Source organism: Meleagris gallopavo, chromosome 14, assembly GCF_905368555.1.
Source record: "Meleagris gallopavo chromosome 14, MGAL_WU_HG_1.1, whole genome shotgun sequence".
Classification (NCBI taxonomy): domain Eukaryota; kingdom Metazoa; phylum Chordata; class Aves; order Galliformes; family Phasianidae; genus Meleagris; species Meleagris gallopavo.
In genome coordinates, this window is record NC_139417.1 from 10,285,690 (window position 1) to 10,310,559 (window position 24,870).

General features: G+C 49.7%; 1 protein-coding gene across 1 annotated transcript; it reads left to right on the forward strand.

Moving 5' to 3' along the window:
* Window positions 1-657: 657 nt before the first annotated feature.
* CHST13 (carbohydrate sulfotransferase 13) lies at window positions 658-23,949 on the forward strand. Its single transcript, XM_085235730.1, has 3 exons — window positions 658-1,054; window positions 17,364-17,446; window positions 19,960-23,949. Exons 1-3 carry the CDS (start codon window positions 961-963, stop codon window positions 20,803-20,805), a joined length of 1,023 nt encoding a protein of 340 aa, XP_085091856.1. The 5' UTR covers window positions 658-960; the 3' UTR covers window positions 20,806-23,949.
* Window positions 23,950-24,870: the final 921 nt, after the last annotated feature.

Below are 24,870 nucleotides of genomic sequence, written 5' to 3' on the forward strand. Positions count from 1 at the left end.
CGGAGTGCGCCTCTCAGCTCCTGAAAAGCACTGGGAAGGGGTTCCCACTGCACAGAGCTGTGCAGTCCCACGGGTACGGCCCACCGTGTCCCCTTGTGCTCCGCTCATTCCTTCATAGAATGAACTCCTCCTCCTGGCTTAGCCTTACACCAGGGTAGAACAAAGCCTGCCACGTGCGTTCTTTGTCATTCCCCGCGACTCTCCTTGAGCTGTCCTCCCTCTTAAAGCCTTTAGGGGATGGAAGGAGTCATCAAGTGTTGGCAGTGGGAACCCCACTCTCAGCCTGCATTTCCAGGCTGGCCTCTGCGCAGCTCCTCTGCAGAGGGGGTTCAGCAGCACTACTGCTGTTTCAGAAGCTCAGAGCTCATTTTGCCGGCAGGTACAGAGCCGGGAGGTCAGGGGATGCAGTATGAGACCTGTACACTCTTGCTTTCTAAAAGCATACAGAGATAAGGAGAAAATTAGGAGAAAATCCCTGTCCTACACAACTTTATTGTTTGGGTTAGCACTGCTCGGGAGCATTGCTGCTTTCAGCTGAAGTCTGCAGGATTTAAAAAAAAAAAAAAAAAGTATGTTTTAAGGCCACGTAACTTTGCGATGCTTACGAAGCGCGGAACGTGCTGAAAAAAGCCATCAGCAAACTTCCGAGCCTCGCCAGCACATCAGTAACTCCTTCCTGCCCGGCGCGAAGCCGCAGAGCCACGAGGCAGCGGGGCGGGCGGCGCGTTCCCGACCCCCGGCTCTCCGCTCCGCGGGGCCGCATGGCGCTGCCTGCGGGGCGCAGGGGGGCGACGTTCCCCTTCCCGCTGCGGGGCCGCTCGGCTGTCACTTCCTGCCGGCGGCGGCGGGGCGAGGCGGCCGCGGGCGCGGAGCGGGGCGGGGCGCGGGGCCGGCGGGGGCTCGGCGGGCCCGGGCCGCGGGGCGCAGGGCTGCGCGGCGCCGCCGAGCCGCGGCGGAGGGATGCGGAGGAGCCGGGCCCCGCGGCTGGCGCTGGCCGCCTGCTTCGGCTCGTTCCTGCTGGGCGTCTTCTACTTCCAGAGCAGCCTCAACCCAGGTGGGTCCCAAACTTGGACGTTGCGGGGAAGTGCGCGGCTCGTTTTAAAGCGCTTCGCTGTCCCGGCGTGGGAGCTGTGCCGGGGTTGGGACGGAGCCGCTGTGCTCCGCAAGCGCCCCGTTCGCAGCCGCCAGCAGTGCTGGATCGCTCGAGCTCAGCGCGTGCTCCTGGATGTGTCTTCCACGCTGGGAAGTGATTCAGTAATTCGGAGCTAAGATACGGAGTGCCTTGTTCTGGAAGGGCTGTGTGTTCCCCTGGCTGTTTTCTGCTCTTTTGGCGAAGTGAGCTCCTATGTTGGGTTTTAACAGTGCGCTCATGTTTTCTGATTACAGCAGCCATCCATCAGTGGGGCCTTTAAAGTTACATCTTGAAATGCAGGAGGGAGGTTTGACCGATTTCGTGGGATTGTATCGGTTTCATAAATCTCCCTTTTAAAGGGGCTGCTCCATCACTTCAACGTATTTTTCCCTAAAAATGAGAAGTTGTTTGCTGGATAAGATTGAAGAGGAGTTGGGTTTCAGCGAGCGTTTGTTGTTTCTAGAATAGCTGATGAGATTTATCAAATGAATTCAGTGATCCCAGAGGACCACGCTCAGCATTTCATTCCTTGGTAACTTTTTAAAAGGAGACAATCTGTGCTGCCTCACTTTAATATTGGGAGCGTTCTGTAAGAAAGTGAAGCACTCAATCAGCTCTCATCCCCACGGCTCCGAACAGAGAGGGGACTGTGCTTTATGTTGGATTCATTGCCGGTATTTGGCTGGAAAATGTGGCTCTTTGAGGATTCCGGTTTTCAAAAGACTTCTGCGTCAGCAGAACTTGCTGTGCTCGCTCGTCTCTTAGTTCTTTGCATGATCTCAAAGCAGAGTTCCCATCAGGTTGGAGCAAACCAGGTGGCAGAAGGTGTGATGGCAGCTCCTGATGGGTTTGGGGCTCTTCTGTCTGCTATGGGCCAAGCGTTGTGTTTGGGGGTACTGTGGGTCGCCATGGGACTGAGGGTCCCAAACTGGTGCATACCAGCAGTGTCTGATGCTCCAGCAGTGCTGTTAGTGAGGGAGCTGAGCATCATCTGCAGACTTGGGAGCCCCTTGAGTTTCCCAGAGAGCTGAATTTAAAGGGATATTCGTGTTCTCTAAAATCTGCTTATTTTCTAACCTCACTGCTGCTTCCCACAACCCGGCCTTCATTTCTCTGCCACTTCTGTCCTTTGTTATTTTTCAAATTATGGTATTTTCTCTCTTTAGTTTGGTGAGAAATTGGCACTGGCAGAGGAAAGGTCATTCCCAAATGCTGAAAAGACACAAGCTGAAAATTTCTGCATTTCCTTTTGGCTCAAGGGAACGCTAACTGAGGCAGTTCACCTGAATGTTAGGAGTTACTAGTTACAGTAATAAGTAAACAATTTGCAGGCAAAAATGTCATCTCTAAAGTGATGGTTGCCTTGAGGCTTTCGGAGTTCTAGTTGCTTGGTGTCATTTGGTTTCTATATAATAATGAAGAAAAATGCTGGAAAATTCAGCAGTGCTCTGAGTTCTGCTCTGGAGCAATCAGTTTCTTTTCTCCTTCCTTTGCAGGATTCAGCAGGTTGCTTTCCTGGCTCACCTGCAGCCCGTTACATTCAGTGTAGTGCATTAATTCTTGCTATCCTTGTGTATAGAGATTGACCCATCCTGTGACCAGGACAGGATGTGCAATGTGGGGGGCAAAGCTAAGAGAAATCTCTAAGTCTGAGAAGGGCTCTTTTCAGGGAGCAGGAATTAACTCCTCTGTTGGCACTTCTCATTCCATCCATGCCATTGTGTGCATGGAGAGCTTTGCACTGAATCGGCTGTGCTGAAAGGCTTGCTTGTTCTGTCCCAGGAGCACCCACCCATCAGTGTTTGCTGAAGTAACTTTGCTCCCAAACAGCCACAAAGCTTGTTATTTTGGGGCAGGGAGGCACTTGTGGTGAAGGCAGTAGCAGAGTCCCTGCTGTCCCTGCTGCTGGAGGCAGCACGTGGTCTGCTGATGTTTCCTTTGGGTCAGGGATGAGCAGACTCACAGATATGACCGAGGGCAGAATATCTGCACCAAAGGAAGCGATTAAGCTGGTGCTGAGTGTGGTGTCAAGTGGAGTTTGCAAACACAGCTGCAGTGGACAGTCATGGGGTTTGACCAGAGCATCGCCAGGTCCTGCTGCACCTGGACCTCATGCAGTCCCATCATGGAGCAGTGTAGTCCCTTGGAGGGGCTTGGTGTGCTGGTGTCAGAGCATGGCCATCCCGGAGACCCCACCTGGCCTAAGAACCATCCCTCTCAGAGCTTTTGCTGTCTCCTTCAGGGACAGCACAGCACATTGCACTTTTTCTGCTTAGGGAAGGTGGTAACGCACCCTGGGGATCTCTGATCATTGTCTCATCTGACCCTGGTTGCAGCATGTCTAGACTGATGTGGTGGTAAATGCTGGAGGCTGCCGATCCTTGTCTGCATCAAAAGGTTGGCCATTGCTGGTCTCAGGAATTATGCTGATTTTAGCAGCAGCGTGGCATGACAGTGCTGGTATGGATGCTGGGTAGAGAAATATGGGGAAAAAAAGGTGTGAGGGAGGTGAGTGGCATATGGAAAGGTGGAGGCAGGTGTGCATGAACTTGCAGTCTCCTGAGCAGTTACTAAGCAGCTTCTCCATTCCAAAATAATGTTTCCTGATGTGAGCTGATTGATGTGAAGCATTTTAGACAACCTTCATCGTCTCAAGGCTTTCATCTCCTTTAACTGGTGTTCCTTAAGAAATTAAGTCCTCTTGCAGCTCAGGGAACAATCCTAGGAGTGCTTGGAAGAAGGGGCACCTTTCTGTGCCTGAGGCAAGGAGGGAAAATGAGATTGATCAGTCTGATCCAGAAACTCTTCACAAAAGCACCAGCCCTCCTGTTCTTACCCAATCTTTGCTCTGCTAAGTCCATGCCTTCTACATGTTGGATGTGATGGGGAACATAGCAGACAAACTTTGCAAAGCAGCAGCCTGGGGGTGGGGGATACTCCTGCTGTTCTAGCTTCTTCCAGTGCTAAATCACCATCTCCAGTAATAAAGAAGGAAAAACACTCCAGCTCTAAATGCTGCTTTCTCTTTGGTTCTGTCCAGCTGCAGAATCCAGCTGTTATTCCTTTTGTCTTTCTAGCAGCACTTGCATGTAGCTGGCTGCTGCACTCGTTCTTTCACATCCTGCCATCAGCGTGAGCTGTGGGATTTCTATGGGGCTTTGCAGGTCACAGTTAGTCTCTGAGCTGACTCATGATACCTGAACCAGGACTGTAGTAGCACCAAGGCCATGACACCACCCCAACTGTTAGATGAGGAACTGGAAAGGTCTGGGAGCTGGGAAGCAGCAGGGCTCCATCAGATCTGCTCATCCGCACCAACCAGTTGGGTTTTCTCTGGGTACTGACACAGCAAAGCCCTCTCTCTGTTTCAGGTGTGCAGATGCCACTCTGCCAGTCCAAAGAAGGAGGACTGGGGTATTACAGTGGTGGCAGTACCAGAAGCCACACCACCATCACATGGCACAAGTCATTCAGGCTTTGTGACCTCTGCAGGTCTGGCCTTTCAAGTTCTCTGAGCTGTGCATCCATGGTCAGCAGTTGCTCTTTTGAGCTGTCAGGCAGCTCTGTCCTTGTGCCTACAGATTTATCCCTCCAGGGCACAGATTGCTGGTGATTTGCAGGGGTCCTGCAGGGCGCTGATCCCTGAGCCTGCAAATGCACCTAGCCTGAACAGAGTCATGTAGATATCAGCAGATCTTTTCAAACCAGGGAAGTTGTTGTTGATATTGTTCTAAAAAAATATATATATATATGGAGAGAGAGAGAGAGAGAGAGAGAGAGAGAGAGAGAGAGAGAGAGAGAAAGAGAGAGGAGAGAGAGAGAGTGAGAGAGGGATGAGAGAGAGAGAGGAAGAGTGAGAGAGAGAGAGAGAGAGAGAGAGAGAGAGAGAGAGAGAGAGAGAGAGAGAGAGAGTGGAGAGAGAGAAAGAGAGAGAGATGAGAGAGAGAGAGATGAGAGAGAGAGAGAGAGAGAGAGAGAGAGAGAGACGGAGAGAGAGAGAGAGAGGGAGAGAGAGAAGAGAGCCTATTTTAGACCTCAGTTCCTCCCCATTGTTTAGAGATATTTTCAGACTGAAATTCAGGCACGGCCAAAGCTAAGGGCAGGTCCCCACTGACCCAGCAGGCGCAGAGCCCTTCAGATAAGCAGGACTGTGAAACTGAAGAAGCCCCTTGAGATCGTGTTGCTTTTTCTGCTGTGTTTTGTTTTGTTTGCTTTTGTCATGGGGCACTTCTGCTGGGCTCAGGTTGCTGTGAAGTCCAGGGGGCAGCTGCTGCCCTGGTGCCCTGGCAGCTGGCACAGACCCAGCGCTCAAAGTGCACTGTGTGTGGCTGCAGTGCGTTGGGTAACGCGGGCTGGGATGGTCCCCAGGGCTGCCATGCTGGGAGATGTGAAATGCCATCGCTGTGACCCCTCGTGGTGGAACAGTCAGCTCGGTGCAGTGCTGAAAGCAGAGTGGTAATGAAGCCCATCTGTTCCTGAGGGCCAGGCCTTGAATGAGGAATGCTTTTTCTTGTCTTTCTTGGCTCTGTACAGTTTCCTGAGAATCTCTGATATGTGTAAGAGGTTTGGGAGGGAGAAAAAGGGGGCTCGGTATGCTGGGAGTTAACTCTGTGCATGCAGGAGAGATTTACATCTCGATGACTCTTTGCTGTCCCGCATCCCACAATGTCTTGGCCCCACTGCTGCTCCTTGGGAGCACTCTGCACCTGTACTTTCCTCTTTGATCCCACTCCCAGAGACCCAAAGCTCAAATTTATACTGCAAAAAGGGCTCTGAGGTGCTGGGAACTGTTAGATGCTGGATTTTCATTCTTGGTGGCTGCTTCCCACCAGCATCTGAATAGAGAGCACTACAAGGCCTCCATCTTAATCCCAGTGCAAACACAGCTGCCTTTCCTAGGACTTGCTAGAAGCCAGCAAACTACAAAGGCATTAGGTGCTTAGCTCCCATTACTCTCCCTCGGAACTGAGAACCTAAAGAAGAGTTTTACTCCCCAAATACCTCTGTGAGGCCAAGCCAGGGGTGTTTCACATCCAGGCTTTAAGGCATAGCTGGGCAAATGCCCAAATTTTCCCTTGTTAAAAGGCAGATAAAGAGTGTTAGATGTCTGGGAGAGAGGGAACATCTCATCTTCCCTACCTGGGAAGCCAGAATCAAAGCCTGACATGGGCAATGGTGGGTATAAAGAGTGGCTCCGTATCCCTGGGAGCCACACTCCTCTTCATGCATGTTTTTCCTGGGGACTCCCGAATGTAGGAAGTAGCATGGCAGCACATGCTTTAGTTTTGTTCCTCTCAGTTTTAATGAGCCAGGGAGCAGAGCTAATGCTGTGTTTATTGTGTTGGAAGGAGAGCGTGATGCTCAGAGTGCACGCAGCCTGTGTTAGAACAGGGAAGGGAAGGGGAGCCAAAGGACACACTGTGAGAATTGGCTTTGTGTGATTCAAGCCCTGTGCAGAAGTGATGTCCAATCTTTCCTGGTGCCAAAAACTTTGCAGGAGGTGGCACAGTGTCTTTCAGTAGCCATCGAGATGGTCCCCAAACCAAGGAAGCCTTGTAGCCAGGTGAACCTATTCCCACACCATCCAACAGCCTCAGTATTTCTGCTCTCCTCTGACTGGGCTGACCCTCCAGAGCCCTGCATTGCCCCGAAGAGTGCTTTCCAAAGCTGGTGCTGTTTGAACCTCGCAGACAGGACAGGGATTGCAAAAAGAACAAACACACCACACTGCCTTGTGCAGACACGCAGCAGATACCAGCATCTGTATGCCAGTTTGCTGGGGGACTGGTCAGTGCTGGGGAAACAACTCTCCCACTTAGGTTTTATTTTTATCAGGCCTCTTGCAGCAGCCCTTCCTGGGGCAGCTTCCTGAAGATTCCTGCCTCAGAACCTTCCCCAAGCTATAAGGCATGGAAGTGGGAAATAGCTGCAGCTGGGCAAGGGAACAAGTAGGTTGTGCTGTCTGATCCTGCTTTCCTCATCAAGCCCCAGAGCTTTTCATGTTTGGCTAAGATAAAATGGTTGTAAAGTTTTGGGCAGGGTCTGATGGGAATTTGGCTGGGAAGGGCCAGGAGTTGGTATTTCTTGGGAATAGAAAGCAGTTTCTCACTCTGCAAAAGATAGGAAGGTCTCTCATCCTTCAGGAAGTCTGATACGCTGAGTTCAGCAGCTACATCTGCAGTGAAGGTGGCTTGTTACCTTTTCCCTCTACAGTAAAGCATTGGCCACACAACCCACATCCTTCAACAGCTCTGTGCTGAGGTGGAAGTCACCATTCAGTATCAGTATTTAAGATGGCCCAGGGCCTGTTTTTGAGGAGGTGAATGAGGGGTTCAGTGTCTGCAGTCCTTCCCCATGCAGTGGAAAGAGCTTCCTACCCCTGCAGCTCTGCAGCCGTTCCCACCAGCATGGAGAGCCCAGCCTTGCTCCTTCAGACCGCATTTGCCTTCCTCTTCCCCCTGCTTTCCCACTGCTTTGTGAGTTACCATCCCCCAACGCACTGAGGCTGCAGAGCAGAAATGTTCTCAGTGTTCCTGTGGCGCTGATGGCCATCACCAAGCCCTGTGTGTTGTCACCTTGTGGAGTTGTTTCTGCAGCTGGGAAATGCTGCAGGCTGCCCTGCTCCCAAAATGGGTGTCATGCTGGAATGAGTGTTTTATGGGACCATATACATCAGCCATGTATACGAGCCATGGCTGAGCATGGGTGCTGGCATCTGTGCTCATGTTCAGAATGGAACTTAATTTGCTGAGAGTCACTTGGAGCATCGTCCAGCTGGACTTGATGCTGCTTTCTCCCCAAAATGCCCCATTTGAAGGTGGTTCAGCTCTAGCTGAGTCTCAGCCCCTTGGGCAGCTCCTGGCAGCTCTCCCATGGTGCATGTGCATGGAGATGTGCTGAAAATCTGGGAGCTGCACATCATGCCCATAGGTCCCATCCTATCCCGCATCATATGGAGGGACAGCCCACCCGCAAGTCCTCTTGTCACCACGTTGCTCATAGCTTATCCTTCTCTGGGGAAGTGCTGCTTGACAAGCAGCTCCTGGCTACTCTCAGTCTTTTTGCAGTGGGACGTTGTCCAGGGCTGGGGCTGTCCCTTGGAACTGCTCATGGGGCAGCTCTCTCATTTCTCCATGGAAATTTGCAGTCTCATTGCTGATGTGAAACCTGATCCAGCCTTGCTCTGTGCCAGATGTTGCTCTACTGTCATGAATTGCTGACCTCTCAGGAAGGAGGGCAATGTTGACATGAGGTTCAAAGGTGCTGTTTGTTTAGAGCTGCTGGATGTGGGTATCTCTGGGGCTCAGAGCACTTCCTTCAAGGCAGGGACCTGAAAAATTAGCACAAACTAATTGGAGGTCAGAAGCTCCTCAGCAGTTCCCCATCCCTGATCCTGTCATGATTCTTTACAAGTGTGTGGCTCTGCCCTTCCCCTGGTCCTGGGGAGTGGATTTGCACGGTCACGTTTCTCTTTAGCACGGGAAGGTGGCAAGTTGCATCCTGCAAACATCTGCAGAGCTGGGCCATTCCTTTTGGCTACGCTGCTGTGGTAGTATATTCACAGCTGGGTCTTTTCCAAGCTTACTCCTGGCAGCACTGAACAGATTGATTTCCCTTTAGCTTAATAGGGCCGGCACATGTAGGCACTGTGAGGCTGAAGGAAGGCTGGCCTGGCTTGGGGGTGGGGAGAGCTTTGCTTCAGTTGCCCGTGAATAGTTGCTGCTGGTGCAAGAATCCTGTTGGTCTCCCCTCAAAAAGGAAAGAGGTGTCTCCAGAACACCCATTTGCAGGGTTTGCCTTGCAGTGGGAAGGCAGACCCTCCAGCCCCTCAGACGGGTTGCTGCCAGTGGTGATGACCAGTTGCATCTCAGTGCTGCAGTGATGCTGGAAATGCTGCATCCTTTCCTGGCTCTTTAGTTGCCTCAGGCAATGCTCACATCTAAATGCAGCAGAGGTAGGCGCAAGGAGCTTCTTATCACAGAAGTTCTGCTCTGGAGTTGCCTCTCCCTGGCCTCCAGCAGCCTGTAATGAGCTCCTCTCCTGCTCTGCAAACTTATGTATCTCTTCTGCATGTGCATCTTTCTCCATACCTTGTGGCAGTGACTTTCACAGCTCCGTGTGCCACTGTCATTTTGAATGGCACTCCCAGGACACAGGCACTAAGCAGAGCAGTGGCCACATCCAAGATGCTGCCATAGAAGCATTTGCTGAGTGTGCATTTTTTCTGAGATCTACTCGTAGATTTTTTCATCAATTCCAGATGCACGGAGCTGACAGGCCGTGTTGAAACACATTCAGCAGGAAAGCTGCTGAGCCATGTGACCTTAGCTGCATTTTTTTTTTTTCCTTGTGTGCATATCAGAAACCTGTGTGCAGAGGGCACAAACCATGTCTGCCCAGATCAGACCAAGCTGCAGGCAGGTTTTGAGCAAGTCCAGCCTGGCCCAGGCCACCCTGCACCCTATCCCCTGCACGTCGTGGCAGGGATCTGTCTCTGCCTTGGCACTGCCAACATGTGCCTTGCTGCTCCAGTTCCTGCTGAGCAGTGGTCTGGAAAAGGGCTTTATTGACAAGGAATGGCAAAGCTGGCAGTTCGGGCTTGCATCAGACATGTGCACAGCAAGCTGGGGCCAGGAGAGAAGCAGGCATAATGAATGGGGAAGGGAAACTGCTCTTGGAAGCTTCTAGCTTGACGTGTAGGAGAAATTAACCATTTGAAACAAGGGGGTTGCATAGTGCTTCTGCACAGAGGCCGTGTTCGTCCTAGAAGCTGATAATTTTGTGTTTCTTATCAAGATGTCAGTTGCATTCCTTGTGATAGCAGAGAGCTAGGCATGTTGCCCCAGGGAAGTACACCCCCTGCTTCAAATGCCTGTGATCCTCCTATTGCACCTGGCTGACATCTGCCTCGGCCTGCTGCCAGGTGACCTCCTGTAGCCACCAAGGAGACACGTGGTTGGGAGGAACCTCTGAACAGGACAGAGTGTCCAGACCAGCCACTGTTGGCTCTGGTCCTGCTCTGAGCCCTGCTGATGACACTGCAGCATTTGGCAGGTTGGGTGAAGCAGCTGGATTGTTTCTTTTCCTCTCTGCGTGATCTATTGTGAGCTAATCCTATTGCTATCATCTTTTTTCCTTCTCTTGATTAGCATTTCTCTGGCTGCTCCTTGACTCAAGTTGGCTAAATTGGAATAAGGAATCCTTCCTTGAGGATCATAGCTTGAGACATCCGTGTCTCCAAAGAGAAGAGAGCCACGCAGCCAAGTGCCAGTTATGCCAGCTTCAGTCCCTGGGTACAGCTGGTGATGTGGTGATGGTCCAAGGTGAGAAAAGGAGGAAAAGTGCTTTCAGAAACAATAAGGGAAAAGGAATATGTGCAGGAGAGCAGAGATCAAGGGAGGAAAACACTTCTGATGAAGGACAGAGGTGATGAGGGATGGTCACCAGGAGGCTGTGAGGCTGTTGAGGAGACACGTGCTTATCTCTCCTTGGCACAGGGCAATGCCTCCCATATTGAGGTTGCTACTGTGTTTTGGAGGTTGAGCTGAGGCATTTTCCTATCAAAGTCAACATGTCTGCATGGAGCTGGCTCCAGACAGAGAAAACTGATGTTTGGTGGCACTTAGTGCTGGTGGCAGTTTGCCCATGAGCACTGGGTCCCAGACAGCAGAGGGCGGCTTCAGACATCTGGGATCACAGGCACAGGTTGGGGCAGGTGTGTGTGGAGTTAGGGCCCACGTCAGCTCTCTGGGGCCTTGTGATTCCACCCCAGATGTTCTCCTCACTGCTGCTGCTGGCAGGCTCGGCACTTCCCTGTCTGGCTGGAACAGAAGCAGGACATGTGCTCACCACCATGCCTGGCTCTCCCCATCCCTTTCCACAGAGTATCATATAGGGCCTTCCTGCATGTCCTGAGTTAACATTGCCTGGAGGTGGCACCTCTCTTGTCCCTGGACAGATGCCTTCCAGCAGCAGGTCTCATCTCTAGAACAGTGAGTGATTTTTCCTTTTAAAGGCGGTGCTGTCTGTTGAATTATCCCATGTAAAATGCTTGACAGTGTGTTTCTTGGCTGAAGGGAGGCTGTCATTAGTGCCAAGGAAATGCCAGCTCCCAGCTGGGGCTGCAGTAGTAAATCCTGGAGACTAGAGCTGGCTGGACTGCTCCTAGCACCTCCTTCCATCTCCTTACCAGGGGAAGACATTGAGAGAGGAGGGTAACAGAGGCTGCTAGGACCTCTGTCACCCAACCTGACTGCTGCAGCTCATTGTACTGGTTGTACGTGAGCTGTTGTTCTCTGTGTGAACCTTCTCACAGGCACATCCCCTATTATCCTGCTCCATGCTGCCTCTGAGCTACTTCTGTTTGTGGTTTTCCCCTCAGCTGTATGGATAGCGTCCTTGCAAGGAGTCTCCCTGCAGCCCCCATGCAGTTTCTAAGGGAGGGGTTTCTGGGAGGTGAGGGGTGCAGGGGGTTAATTATTTGGTTTGTATGTTTCAAAAAGGCTAGGAGGAATGGTATGAAGTGTGTAGTGCTGGAAAAAGGTTAGCTAAGCTTTCAAGTATCCCTCTGCTGCTGGGACTCTGTTCTATCTGATCCAGCCAAGTTCAGGACACTTGGTTTAATTTCTGCTGAACAAAACAGCTTTAAGTCAGGACCCTCTGCTTGGGGTGTCTTCAGCTCCTCCCACAGAAAGTGGTCCCAGGAGGGCTGCCCTTGCTGACACAACTCTAGCAGCCATTATGTGCTATGGAGAGCCCATCTTTGGCTTGAGTTTGTTGTGTGAGTGCCTGCATTTGGCTTTTGGGATTACAGCAGGGTGTACTTTTGGGGCAGAAGATGATGATGTTCATATTGAGGTATGTTCTGCAGAGAGGTACGCTGCCAGGCACGGGTGGCAGCTTGAAAATAGAGCCAAGGTTGTATGGCCTGAAACCAGGGCACCTGGAGACAGTTCCTGAGCCTGAGAGCTGTAAGGTGATGGTGGTGGTTTCAGACAGACCACTGGACCCATGCTTAGTGCCTGGAGGTTGTGGTGTAGCTGGAGACATGGAGGGATGCCGTTAGACCACAGTGTTGACCTTCTCTTTTCACTTGCAACTGCCCAACAGAAGAGATTGGTCTGAATTGACAACGCTGACGGGTGCATTTGAGCAAGTCAAACACATGGCTCTGTTAGACTTTTTTTTTTTCCTTCCTTGTCTAGTGTTTTAATTCAGTCTCTGTTGACTGTATTTCCAGCTTTTTAGATGCAGTAAATCTGAGTGGTCACAGGTTGGATTCAGTCTCTTTGCTGAAACAAAAATATTGTGTTCTAAAACTTTCCTGTGAGAATGACAACTGGAACATTCATTCCCAGAGGTGTTCCCTTAACTCTGAAGGTGGATAAGGATGTCAGTGCCAGAACTGCTGCGCTTTGCAGCTGAATGCAGCAAGTACAAAAGCAAAGAAAGGCGTATTCCCATGGTCTTTGTCTCCATCAAACAGTGGTCTCTGCCTTTGGGGTCATCAGCTCGGTAGGTCTAGAGTTATTACTTGGGATTTTGGTGTTTGAGATCACGTTTATTAAAAAAAAAAAAAAAAATCCCAACAATCATCCTTTGTTCTTAGGTGGAAATTGAGCAAATGTTTTCTCCATCAGTGCAAGCCCAAGTATAAAAGCCAGAGCTTCCTAGAACTAAGCTTCTTTCCAACCAGCTCTGTTGGCTCCAGTAGCTCTGCTCCTTCCAGCCAAGGCCATTCACATAGACCGTGGGCCACTGCCCAGGTCTCAACGGCTGCTCCCGCATGCGATCTTTTGGCCTCAGTGCTCTGGTCCATCCTCAGACAGTCGAGGTGTCCAGCCAGGCTGCATGTCTCAGGCTTCGCTATCAGACTGGGAGGGAAAACTGAGCTCAGACTGCTGGACTTCTGTGGATAACAAGCTCTGTTTTCACTTTCTCTCTTTTCTTTTTTATTTTTTCCTCTTGGATGCTAAAACCGAAAATTGGACCGATTCAGCAGTCAGTGACTGCAGCTAGGGTTTGGCTTTGAATGAAGCAGTCTCAGTATCCTCTCTTAAATCAGGTGATGGGGTCCTTATCTGTGTCTCCTGGATGCAGCCACTCGAATAGCAAGGAGCCTATCTCCAAGGAGCAGAGTTGTGTTGGCCATTGGTCGCATATCATGTTGGGTACCATTGAGGAATCAGAAACAGCAAAGCCTGGAGAAGCTCATTGCTGCAGCCACCTGCAGCCATAGAGACCCAGGCCCTAATTTCTGGCTGTTCCAGTAGCCAATGCCACGACTTTAAGCAAGTGTTTCTAAGCTGGTCCCTTGAAACTGCAGATCTCTATATGTTGTTTCCCCGTTTTACAAAAAGGACTGCCCATGCCTTTCTCACTCCCCCGTGGGGAGCTGCATGCTGTAATTAACACACAGACCCATCATTTTGGGTGACCAGGCATCACGATTATTTTTTCTCCTTTTTTAGGTTTTGTGCAGACACAACAGGAAGTGAATCTGCTGCTGTGCGGTAGAGCGAGGCGATAGCAGTGGGGTCAGGAGTAACTCTTTAACTCTTTGGGTGCACATTCACCTGCCAGCAGGTGTACTTGCTCTTCTGGGCTGGACACCACTATTTTTGATTGGATACCACAAGTGGACCATTGGACTCTTTGTAGCTCAAGGACCCAGCCTTCCAAATCCCCGAAGACTCACCCCAGAAGGAACTGGGATTCTTTGCAGTTGGAATCTCACCTATCTGGGGTTTCCAAACCTCCCCTTAATTCTGGAATTTGGCTCTGGAGTGAGTGCCCCATCCCTGAAGCACGTTCCATTCCCCCTAGCTGGAACATCCCATCCCACTTTGGGGACAGCCTGCTCACCTCACTGCCCTTTTCTGTGCTCTGGAGCTGCCATGGGCCACCGAGGGCAGAGCTATCGGTGTTACAAGTGAAGACTGTTATGCTGTGGATAATGACGTTAGTGTTTTTTTTCTTTTTTTTTTTTGCTCCTATGATGTCTTCCAGGGCACTGTTTGCCTTTTCTATCACTGTTGCACTGGCAACTGATAGCTCTGAACTAACGTATCTGGGACCTCCTGCCACTTCCAGCAGCAAAGTAGCAGAAACTGCTAAATTCCAGCACTGCAAAATTAAATTCTGCTTTATTTCTCACTTCCCTGGTCCAGGACAAAGCTTCCATTTTCCTGCTTGGTGTTTCAGTCTTCTCCTGCCATGGCAGACTTTCTCAGTGCTTTATCTGTCATTGGTAACATTTTGCTTTTATGCCAAAACTGTTCCTGGAGTATTGAACCCAGAAGTGATCTAGGAGATGTGATGCTAGAAATCCAACTCCTGCCCAACATTTCCCCTTCAAGCATTGCTTGCCTTCCAGCTGCTTTATCCCTTACAGTTCCCCTTTTCAACTTCTTCTCTGTTTTGAAGTACGTATTTCCTGTAGTGAGCTGTACCTCGTGCTGTACATATATCTGGGTGACTATCTGCCACGTATGCTCAATCTGCAGAAACTGCTTATGTTATTGATACTTCGGGTTGCATGGGTATGAGCTGCACTCAGTAACTGCCAGGCTATGTTTTATTCCCCTTTCCAGTTCTGCACCCCCATTTTTAACCGCTTTCTTTTCATCAGACTCTTTCCTTTAGCCTTGGTAATGCTGATGTCAGACTGACGGGCTCGTCACTGCCTGAATCCTGTCTCCCAGCCACAATCTTAAATTCAGGCACTGGATTTGCTGCTGTGGACACTGAGAACCTTCCTCTGTAATTAAAAGTCTCTGCAGCCAAAAGAGCGAATTCCTTCCCTAGTGCTTCCAGAAGGCTGGGATGGGCACATTCCAGTTTCTGCTCAGCTCACACATGATATGCCTTCATAATCAGCTAGTGCACCTAAATAGTCACAGCTTTCAAATCCATTCCTTTTTCCAAAGAAAACTGGCAAGTCATATAAAGCCCAGATCCTGCTGTGTTATTGATGCCACACCACTGCAAGAGAATGGCTTTGGTTTTGATGGGCTTGCACAAAAATCTGGGCTGCAGGGGAGAGAGTGAGGGAGACTGTTGTCTTTCCAAGCTCCAGAAGAAAGACTTAAAAGTACAGGAGGCTCCAAAATGAGCTCCTTTTCAGCCTCTTCTCATTCCATGGTTTCTGATCAGTGTGACTGCTTTAGCATGGAATTTGATGCTCTGTCCATGCTACCTTCTTGCTTCATACTTGGAAGTTGCAAAGGACAAATGTAATACTTCTTTCTGCCTGTCTCAGTGAAAAGCATTTTGGATTCGGATGAGGGATGTATACTGTCTTTGTACATAAATGGTGATCCGGTGGTTGCTGGGGGTTGACATTCTGTCCCCTTCAGAAATGGGATATGCTTTGGCTAACTGACATCTCTGCTTACGGATGCAATTACAGCAGTGCTAAATTTCTGTGGATTACCAATGCCTGTGGTGGAATCCAGGAGCCTCGGTAACAAGCTATGAAGTCAGGAGGACAGGCAGCATGCAGAGATCTTGGCAGTTCCCTTGTGATGGAAGATCCTGATGTACTCAGGGCCCTGGTGCCAAAATGCAGCACAAACCATTAGTTTGCTCTGACGATACTCCCTCCTAGACACTGTCATATATATCAGTATTCCTTGGCCTTCCCAAACTTCTTGGAGTCCCAGGAGCATCCCAGAGATGAGTAACAGATGGTACAGGGGATGAGGAACTCCATTTCCATGAACTGCCTCTTGCTGTCCAGGCTGCGTCCCAGACCTAATGGAAGAGACAGGCACAGATGAAGACAAGCCTTTCCCCTGTGTGTTTGGTTTCCTCTCTAGCTGTGCAGTTCAGCCTGCTGTAGATCACTGAGGCTCAGTTTTCTTAAGGTGGGCTGTTGCCTGCTTATTGAGTGGATGACCTTGGATGACAAGGTGGTCAGAATGGGTAAGAGAGGTTTTGTGTTCAAACTGAGATTTTGAGCTGGGTGAGGAACGCAAGCCCACACTGCTCTGAGCTGTGCTGATGTGAGTTGTGCTCATCTGTAGCAGCTTCAGGTCACCCTGGGCTTGTTTATGTCCCTTGTCAGAAAAGTTTTGGATGATGCACAAGGTATCCTTGAAAACAAACGCCTCCACAATGCCTTTGCTAAAGATAGGAGCAGCGCATGCAGTGCCCACACTGTTAACTCTAACCCACTTGAGTTCAGTGCTCTTTGCTCACAGCTGGGAGATACAGGCAGCAAATTCAATCCCATTCCTTTCAACTTACAGGAAGCTGAGCTGGAAAATATGAAATGGGATTTGCTGGGTTCAGTGCCCCCAGCCCGGGCTGTGAGTGTTGGGTCCTCCGCCTGTTTCTCGTTAGCACTGAGGCCGTTTCCCCCTCCTGTGGGGTAACTGGTACAAGGCAGTGAGGAAGGAACAGTTCCTCACTGAGTCATGTTGTGACCTGTGGTGCCACAAGAAGCATTCTTTCCCGTGTCAAGCGTGCTGGTGATGAAATCGTGTGAGTTCAGCCAGACATTTCCCCTAATTACAGCCTGAAGGAGTGACGCTGAGCTTATACTGGGTGGCTTTGTGCTTTGGAGCAGTTTTCATGTAGGCAAAATGTAAGCATGTGAAAAACAAGACAGAATTTGGAAGCAAAAAGCCTCGGTGTTAGAAACTTTCGTGTTAACAGAAGCGATGTGAGTGATGCCTGGCTCTGCCTGTAGGTTGCTACGTGGACATGGATCCCACTGCTCTCAAGTGCTCTTGAAATCAGAACAAGCTGTTCTTTCTATATGGCCTTTCATGTGTTTAAAGGATATCTAGACCCTTTGCATCCTAACTGTATATTTTATTGAAAAAATAAGGGGGAGGAACAACCATTATTTTCATTGAGAAGTCCCATACCACTGAAATTTTGTGCCGGTGGCTGTGGTTTTTAATTATTTCGTATAAATCAGTCATTTCTTTTGACTAAAACCCAGCCTGTGAAGAGTCTACAGTCTACTTAACATGTTGATAGCATTTGAGAACAGGTGAAAGGTAGAAATGACAATGGAAAAACACCATCTATGGTGGGGGGAAAAAAAAAATAAATCTCCCTCCATAGCTGAGCATCTTTCTCTAGAGCCACTTGGGATCACCTCTCTTTGGGGACATCACCACATCTCCATGTGGCTCCTACCACCAGTTTGGGCATCACCAGAGAGGGTGAGGGAGGCAGCCCCCAACCCCTCTGATTTTTGTTTTCTCTCCCTTTGCAGCTGCGGAAGACGGGGCTATGAGGACAACCTGGCAGGGGAAGGCTGGTCGCAGCCCACTCCAGGCCCTGTATGAGAGCGATCAGGTGAGGGGATGGGGTGAGGGAGTTGGGGTGAAGGGGGAAGTGGGATGACCCTGTCTTTGACCCCTCCAAAACATGTGGCACCAGTCAGCCCAGTGTCCCACACCGAAACCTCTAGCTGTGTCCAGAAGAAAAGACCACACTGTTTTGGGGGGTAATTGTTGATCAAAACTTCTGATATGGTCTTTGTGGGTTCCTTCCAAGTATCTCTATGCATATAGAGTATGTATGTATTTATGTATGTATATAGAGTTGCTGTTGGCCATGAAGCATTTATAATCCTGGGTCGCTTCAGTTCTCTCTATCATCTTGCCTGTACCCACTGAGGTATGGGGCCTTGGTAGGTCCCTGCCCACGTGTGACTGTTGCAGCCAGATCCTTCCCCATGCTTGACACTGGTGTTCCAAACTAGGGTGGTGCTTTCATGTCTGTAAGCAGCCGAATTACATTTGCTTTGGGAAAAATGGCTAATGTGGACTTCCTTAGCCATGATGCCTGCATACCCTAATCCTGCTGGAATGTCCCGGTGTTGTTTCCTTAAAAGTGATGCTTAATTTCTCTGGCTTTTAGAAGGGAAGGAAATGAAGGGAGCAATTTTGCTCTGAAATAACTGAAAGACATGCACTTATTCCAATGGGCAGCTCTTGAAAAGTAGTCACATTTATTTGTTGCCATGCCTGCAGACAGTGTCTGTCTGTCTTTCTGTCTGTCTTTCCATTCCTATAGTTTTAAATTATGTGAGTGCAGGGAAAAACACCTGAAAAAAACCACGCTGTTAAAATGCTTGGGTTTTTTTTAGCACTTTCAAAAAGTGTTTCCAATCTAAAAAAAATGGAGGGCAGCCTCCAAACAAAACCTAGCAAGAGAAATTTCTACCAGAAAGTTTGGCTCAGTAGTATGGTGTACCATGAAAGCGCCTCTTCATGTATGATCACCACCTGCTTAGATTCAATGTTCCTCATATCCAGGTTGCCAACAATGTCAACATCTCTTGGTAGCACGTAGGATGTGTCGGCTTTGCAGGAGGAGGTTTTTGCCCAGGTGTTAGTCCCACTCCAAAGGTGAGGACTGCTGAATGGTGTGAGCAGTTTGTTTGAGCATCCCACCTCCCCAGTGCTGCCTCTCTCATGTTCTGGTGGCCACCCAAAACCCCATCCAGGCCTCCAGGAGAAGAGAGGGTGCGGCTGAAGCTTGCCACAAGCATCCTTTGGCATGCATAAGCCATGCCAGCTGCCTGCAGTAAGGATGCAGGGATTGAGGAGGTGGCCTGTTCTTGCCCTTCATCTTGTTTTGGATGCCAGAGGGACCCACAGGCTGCGGGGACAAGTATGGAACTTTGCGTTTCCAGCTAGGCTATCTGCATGGCCTAAAGTGGAAGCCGCTGTTGTCTTGCGACACAGGGGTCATTGCACTGCACTGGAGCAACAGCTCTGTGGGGTCAGAAATGGAGGGTAAAACCGTTAGCATCTGTGGACAAAATCAGGCTTTTGGGAGGTTCCTGACATTGGCCTTGGCACTGAGTGTGAAATCTGCCAGTCCCAGTGAGGAGAAGGCAGAGGGAGCAGGCAGCAGGAGGAGGGGACTTTCCCCTTCTGAGTTCCTGGAAATGGTTTCCTTCCCCAGATGCGACAGTGTCATTCTGGAGTTTCTGATGAAAAGCAAGACAGGAAGGGTCACATCCCCAGATCAGCTGTAGGGAGATTTCAGCTAGGGTGATTCCAGAGAGGTCACCGCAGCAGCTGCTGGGCCATGGTGCAGGAATCATGGGAGGATCGGAGGGGAAGAAGGATGACTTGTGGACATCTCTGAACTGTCTTGCCTTAAGGAAGACCACACCCTGAGCTGAAACATTGGAGTGGCATGTGTGGAGAAGGAAGTCCTTCAGGCAAAGGGTCAGGAAGGGTATTCCTACTACCTCCAGTTCTTTGTCTGCACCATAGGGCCTGTGCTGAAGGCTCTTTGCCTCCATCTATCCCTCTGTCTTCACAGCACACCATGATGGTTTTTGTGCATGCCCACACTCATGGGCTGTATTTCTGCCTTGAGCTGTGGCTCCAGATCCACAGCAAGCCCACAGGCACTGACATCAGATGGCAGTGCCTCTTCACAGGGAGAGATGTGAGACCCTGTGCTAGCAAAGGGACTTCATTGTTGTCCCGTGGGGTTTAGGCCATGCATGTCCCCAGGCTGATACAAGGGAAGGAGCTTCAGCCAGTGCTGTGGTGGTGGTAACAAATACTTTGTGATCCTTTCTGCACTCCTGGTTTTACCTCACGCCCTTGGCTTGTCTTCTCATCCTGCTCATCATCAGATTTCTTTTCTTAATTTTGCCCCCAGCAGGTCCAAGCATTAAATACACCAAAGCAAGTTGAGCTCAGTGTGATTACTGTCTCCAAAAAGCCCACGAAAGGCCCCCTCCAAAAAAAACACCAGGAAAGGGAAGGTGATGGGAACAGTTGTGTGTAGGTCCTCGTTGGCATGGGTGAACTAGTGACCGTCTCTTTCTTTTTCCACAGTTTGAACAGTCATCGCTGCAGGCGGTTCACCAGCAGCGAAGGGAGCTGTTGAGCAACGTCTGCAACCGTTACACCCGCAAGCGGCGGCTGCTGCGGCCGGATGACTTGCGGCACTTGGTGGTGGATGACACGCATGGGCTTCTCTACTGCTACGTGCCCAAAGTGGCTTGCACAAACTGGAAGCGGGTGATGATGGTCCTGACGGGGCAGGGCAAGTACCGGGATCCTCTGGAAATCCCTGCCAACGAGGCCCACGTGTCGTCCAACCTGCACACTCTCTCTGAATACAGCATCCCCGAGATCAACCACCGCCTGCGCAGCTACCTCAAGTTCATCTTTGTGCGGGAGCCATTCGAGCGCCTGGTCTCGGCCTACCGCAACAAGTTCACCCGCAGCTACAACACGGCCTTCCACAAGCGCTACGGGACCAAGATCATCCGGCGGCACCGGCAGGAGCCCAGCGACAAGGCGCTGGAGCGCGGGGATGATGTGCGCTTCGAGGAGTTTGTCTACTACCTGCTGGATCCGCGGACTCAGCGGGAGGAACCCTTCAACGAGCACTGGGAGCGCGTGCACTCGCTCTGCCACCCCTGTATCGTCCACTACGATGTGGTGGGCAAGTACGAGACCTTGGCCGAAGATGCCAACTACATCCTCCAGCTTGTGGGTGCCGACACGAGTGTCAAGTTCCCGTCCTCGTCCAAGACCACCAGAACCACGGATGACATGACGGCCCAATTCTTCCAGGACATTAGCCCCTTCTACCAAAGACGACTCTTTAATTTATACAAAATGGACTACTTGCTCTTCAACTACTCCATCCCTTCTTACCTCCGCATCCGATGAGGCAGTTGCTGGGAAGAGAGGTGGGGAGAGCTGGGTACTTCTCTTGCCACAACTCCTCTCATCCCACCCCATGCTCATCTCTCGGTTCTCCCCATGCCCTCTCCATTACATTCTGTTTTGTGTGCCTCGTTCAGGCACAGTCTGGAGGGAGAACACCCCGCAGAACACTGGGGCTGGAGTTTCTCCTTTCCTTTCTCTCCCACCCCTTGACTTTGATACTTGTCAGTGGGTACAGGAAGCTGCTGGCTTTGAAGGCTTGCTTTGACTGGGGTTTTTCTTATGACTAAGAGATTCCTCTGTAGATCCAAGTCTTGGGAAGGGTCCTTTTTGGGGCAGGATCCTTTCGGGTGTTTCTCCTCCTCACTTGGCTGTTTGGGGTCAGCCTGGGGAGCAGGATGGAGCTTATCAGAGATTTACATAGGACCAGAAATAAAGCAATAATGTAAGTTTTTCTTGTTCAATTCAAATTCCTTCCACCTTCTTCCTGCCTTCTCGTCCCTCCATCCTGGCTTCCCGTGCCATCTCCATTGTTGTGGAGGGCGGCAACGTAAGCTGCATTTTGCTCTGACAGAGCCTGGAGGGCTTTTTGTTCCTCTTCTTCCATGTGCTCTCAGCTGGGATGCAAAATGCTGTGAACGGGGAGAAAGGAGCAGATGTGCAGCTGGTATGAGTGACAGAGATAGAGCGATTTCTCCTGAACGACAGCAGCAGAACCATCGATCTGTGCGTATGTGCATCTGGATTTCTTGTCAAGTCCAATAAATCCAGGTTCAGTTTTTTTGTTTTTTCTTAATTATGTAAAAACAGGTATTGATTGTTTTGCAAAGCCATACATCCAACACAGGTGCAGGTACACCCACTTGGCATGAAGGGATGGAGGAAGAGCATCCTGCAGAGAAGGTGATGTTGCATTGGGAAGGCTGGAGGTGTGTGTGTGTGTGTGCAAGAGAGTATGCATGTGCATCAGAAAAAATAGAGAATTAAAAATGGGGACAGAGACACCTAGAGGAAAATTCCCCTTTGCTTGACTGGCTTCGGACAATTCACTCCTTGAAGTAGAAACAGGAGGAGGGGGAAACACAAAAGAAAATGACAAACCGGTCCTGGGGTTTTAAGTTCAAGCCAGTCCTAGGAGCTTTATTTCTTTAAATCCATATTTAAAAACTCTTTTCTGTTCAGCCCTGGCTAGGTGGCTGCCTTAGTAAATAAACGCAGCAGTAATAGAATTTGCTGTAGTGTGTCTACTGGACCAGCTGCGAGCACTTGACTTATTAGTGCAATACAATGGAGGTTTTATAAGACCCCAGTGTGCTCAGACTGTTCTAAAATACCATGTTTTCATCTAACAACTTTTGGCTGTTACATCTTAACCTTTTTTGATCTCTGATTCTGATCTGAACCTTTCTGCTGACATTCCCCCCTTGGTTATGCTGTTTGGAGAGTGGGTTTAGCAAGCATTGAGAAAGAAAAGGAAATAGAATTGTTGGTGATGCTGGCAGCCTGAGTGGTTCTCGCAGAGCTGGAGCTCTTGCAGAAATGGCCTTTCTAGAGATGCATCTCGGAGCACAGAAACAGCTGATGTATGCTGCAAATGTCAGCATTTGGGCTCAGAGTGTATTCCTTCTGTGTTCTCAGGAGTCTTGCAAGCCCTGGTAGTGCTGCCTGGTGTTGGAAAAGAAATCGTAATTCCAGTCACCACAAGCTCTTGGTCATATGGAGTCAGCATCACAAAGGAATGGAGTTTTGGATGGATTTGTGTTCTTGAATACTATGTTCTGCAGGTAGCTGGTGGCACATTGAGAGGCAGGGACAAATATAGCCTGGCTCCTGTAAGTGTATGCTGCTGGCTGGGAGAGCTCTTCTGTGATACCAGGAAGCCAGCAACCAGACTTTGTCCATGTGATGGTGACTGGTGCTGGCTGGGGTGTTCCTTCCCTCTGCATCGTGTCCCCAGCATCCCCAGCAAGTCCCTGCCTTGCCCCGTAGGGCCACGGCCTACCTGTTGCATTCTCTGACATGCTGTCTTTGGGCTGATGTGTTTGGATATACCCACTGTTAAAATCCAGTGCATTTATGTCACATCCTCAGCCTTCCTTATGCCTAAACATCATTCCCCAAAGCACAGCATGACAGTGACAGAAAATGGCAGCATGGAGCGGGTGGTGATGGAGCGAGGAGGACACCGTGTGACAGGAGGGGATAACTGCAGGTGTGACACCTGCAGGAATTTGTGCTGGAATCCAGTTCTTTCAGTGGCTTCTATTTTTAATTATGTTTTCCTGCATCCCTTCTTCTTGCCAGATGAGAAATTATCAAGGTGATTGGATGAGAGGTCATGGCCTTAAGCTGCCCCAGAGCAGGCTCAGGTTGGATCTTTGGAACATTGTCTTCTCTGACAGAGTGGTGATGCAATGGCACGGGCTGCCCAGGGAGTGCTGGAGTCACCATCCCTGGAGGTGTTACAGAACCACAGCGATGTGGCACTGAGTACTGTTGTGGTCAGTGGGCATGGTGGGGGTGGGTTGGGGTTGAACTCGGTGATCTTAGTGGTCTTTTCCAGCCTTAATGATTCTGTGGTTCTCTACCTCTTCTCAATCTAGGGCTGGGAGTGTAATCCTTGTTGTTTCTGCACCAGGGCAGGGCAGGACAAGCCGTGGGCCATGCTGCCAAGGTCACCCCAGCAGTGGGAGCCCAAAGACTAACAGAGTAAATCAAGTGAGCTGTGATAATCACACACGGCTTGGCCTCAGGCAAGGAACAACCTTGCAAACTCTCTTTGAACCCTCCTTCTGCAACTCCCCCATCAAGTGCCTATTAAAAATTAATAATTAAAAACTAAGAACCAGGAAGCACTATTTAGACCTCTGAGTCACAGCTTAGACAGGGCAGTGGGGTTTGGTGTGAGGCTTGGGAGCTGCTATGGAGCTCTCAGAGCCCCAGGGATGCAAAAATAAAGAACAGCATCACTTTTATACATGTTTGTGTGCATGCACACGTATACAGTGTAAATAACAATTCTTTTATAATGTATAATAGAATTATTTCAAATAATTGTGATATTTATATGTTAATACATGGACAATATGTAATAAGTATGTGTATAAAATTTGTTACCAGAATAATTAAATAGCAGACATGATTGTACTATACTGTTCATAGTGTGGTTATATTTGTATAGGAGTGTGATACTTGATTTGTGTGTGTTTATGTGTGTGTGTACGTGGTACCTATACAAACACAGAGAACCCTTCCCCATAAAAGAGGAGCCTCTTCCCCTGTTGAGCCTTCCTACAGGCCAACAAACTCAAGTTCTACTGAGCAGGAGCTTTCTTTCCCAAGCTCGTTGTGCACCAAAGCTTAGGTTGTTTACCAGCTGGAGGATTAAATAGACTTCCATTGAAGGGGAAAAAAAAAAAAATGCAAGTGTTTTCAAGTATGCCCTGGAAGCGATGTTTTGCTTGAAGGAGGCTTTTCAGACTTGCTTGTGTTTGCTGGCTTGCTCTTCACTCATCGCTGGTGAGGATGCCGTGTCCTGAAGAAGTAGGGTTTTTTCCTGGAAAAATACTGTATGAGGATAGAGACAGTGAGGCAAAGGTAAATCCTCTCTTGCCTTGCCTCCTATTAAAGGCATTTGCTTATTTGGGAGTCATTGAGGAATAGACAAAAATAAAGGTCACTGTCAGCTCAGAGTTCTTAGGAGTGATGGGGAGGCACAGCCCAGCCCAACCCTGGACACATTGATGACACAGACACAACAGCTGAGACTTTCCTGTTGGGTTAGATGAAAGGCAGAAATCACTCTGAAATGGCCGTTCTGTGCCTGAGCTCTGCTACCCACACAACTCTGCTCTGAAGCTGTGTGAATTTCATGGAGGGAAGCAACACCCCCCTAGTGAAATAACCTGGCAAACACCCCAGGTAGCACAAAGCGAGGCAGGGCCTGCTGGGATTTACTGAAGGCTTTAAAAGCGGAGGATCCTGCAGGCATTTAACACCAAACCTCTGCCTTGAATGGGAGGGAAATACTTGACTACCTTTGCAGTCTCAGCAGGGCTGCCCATCGCT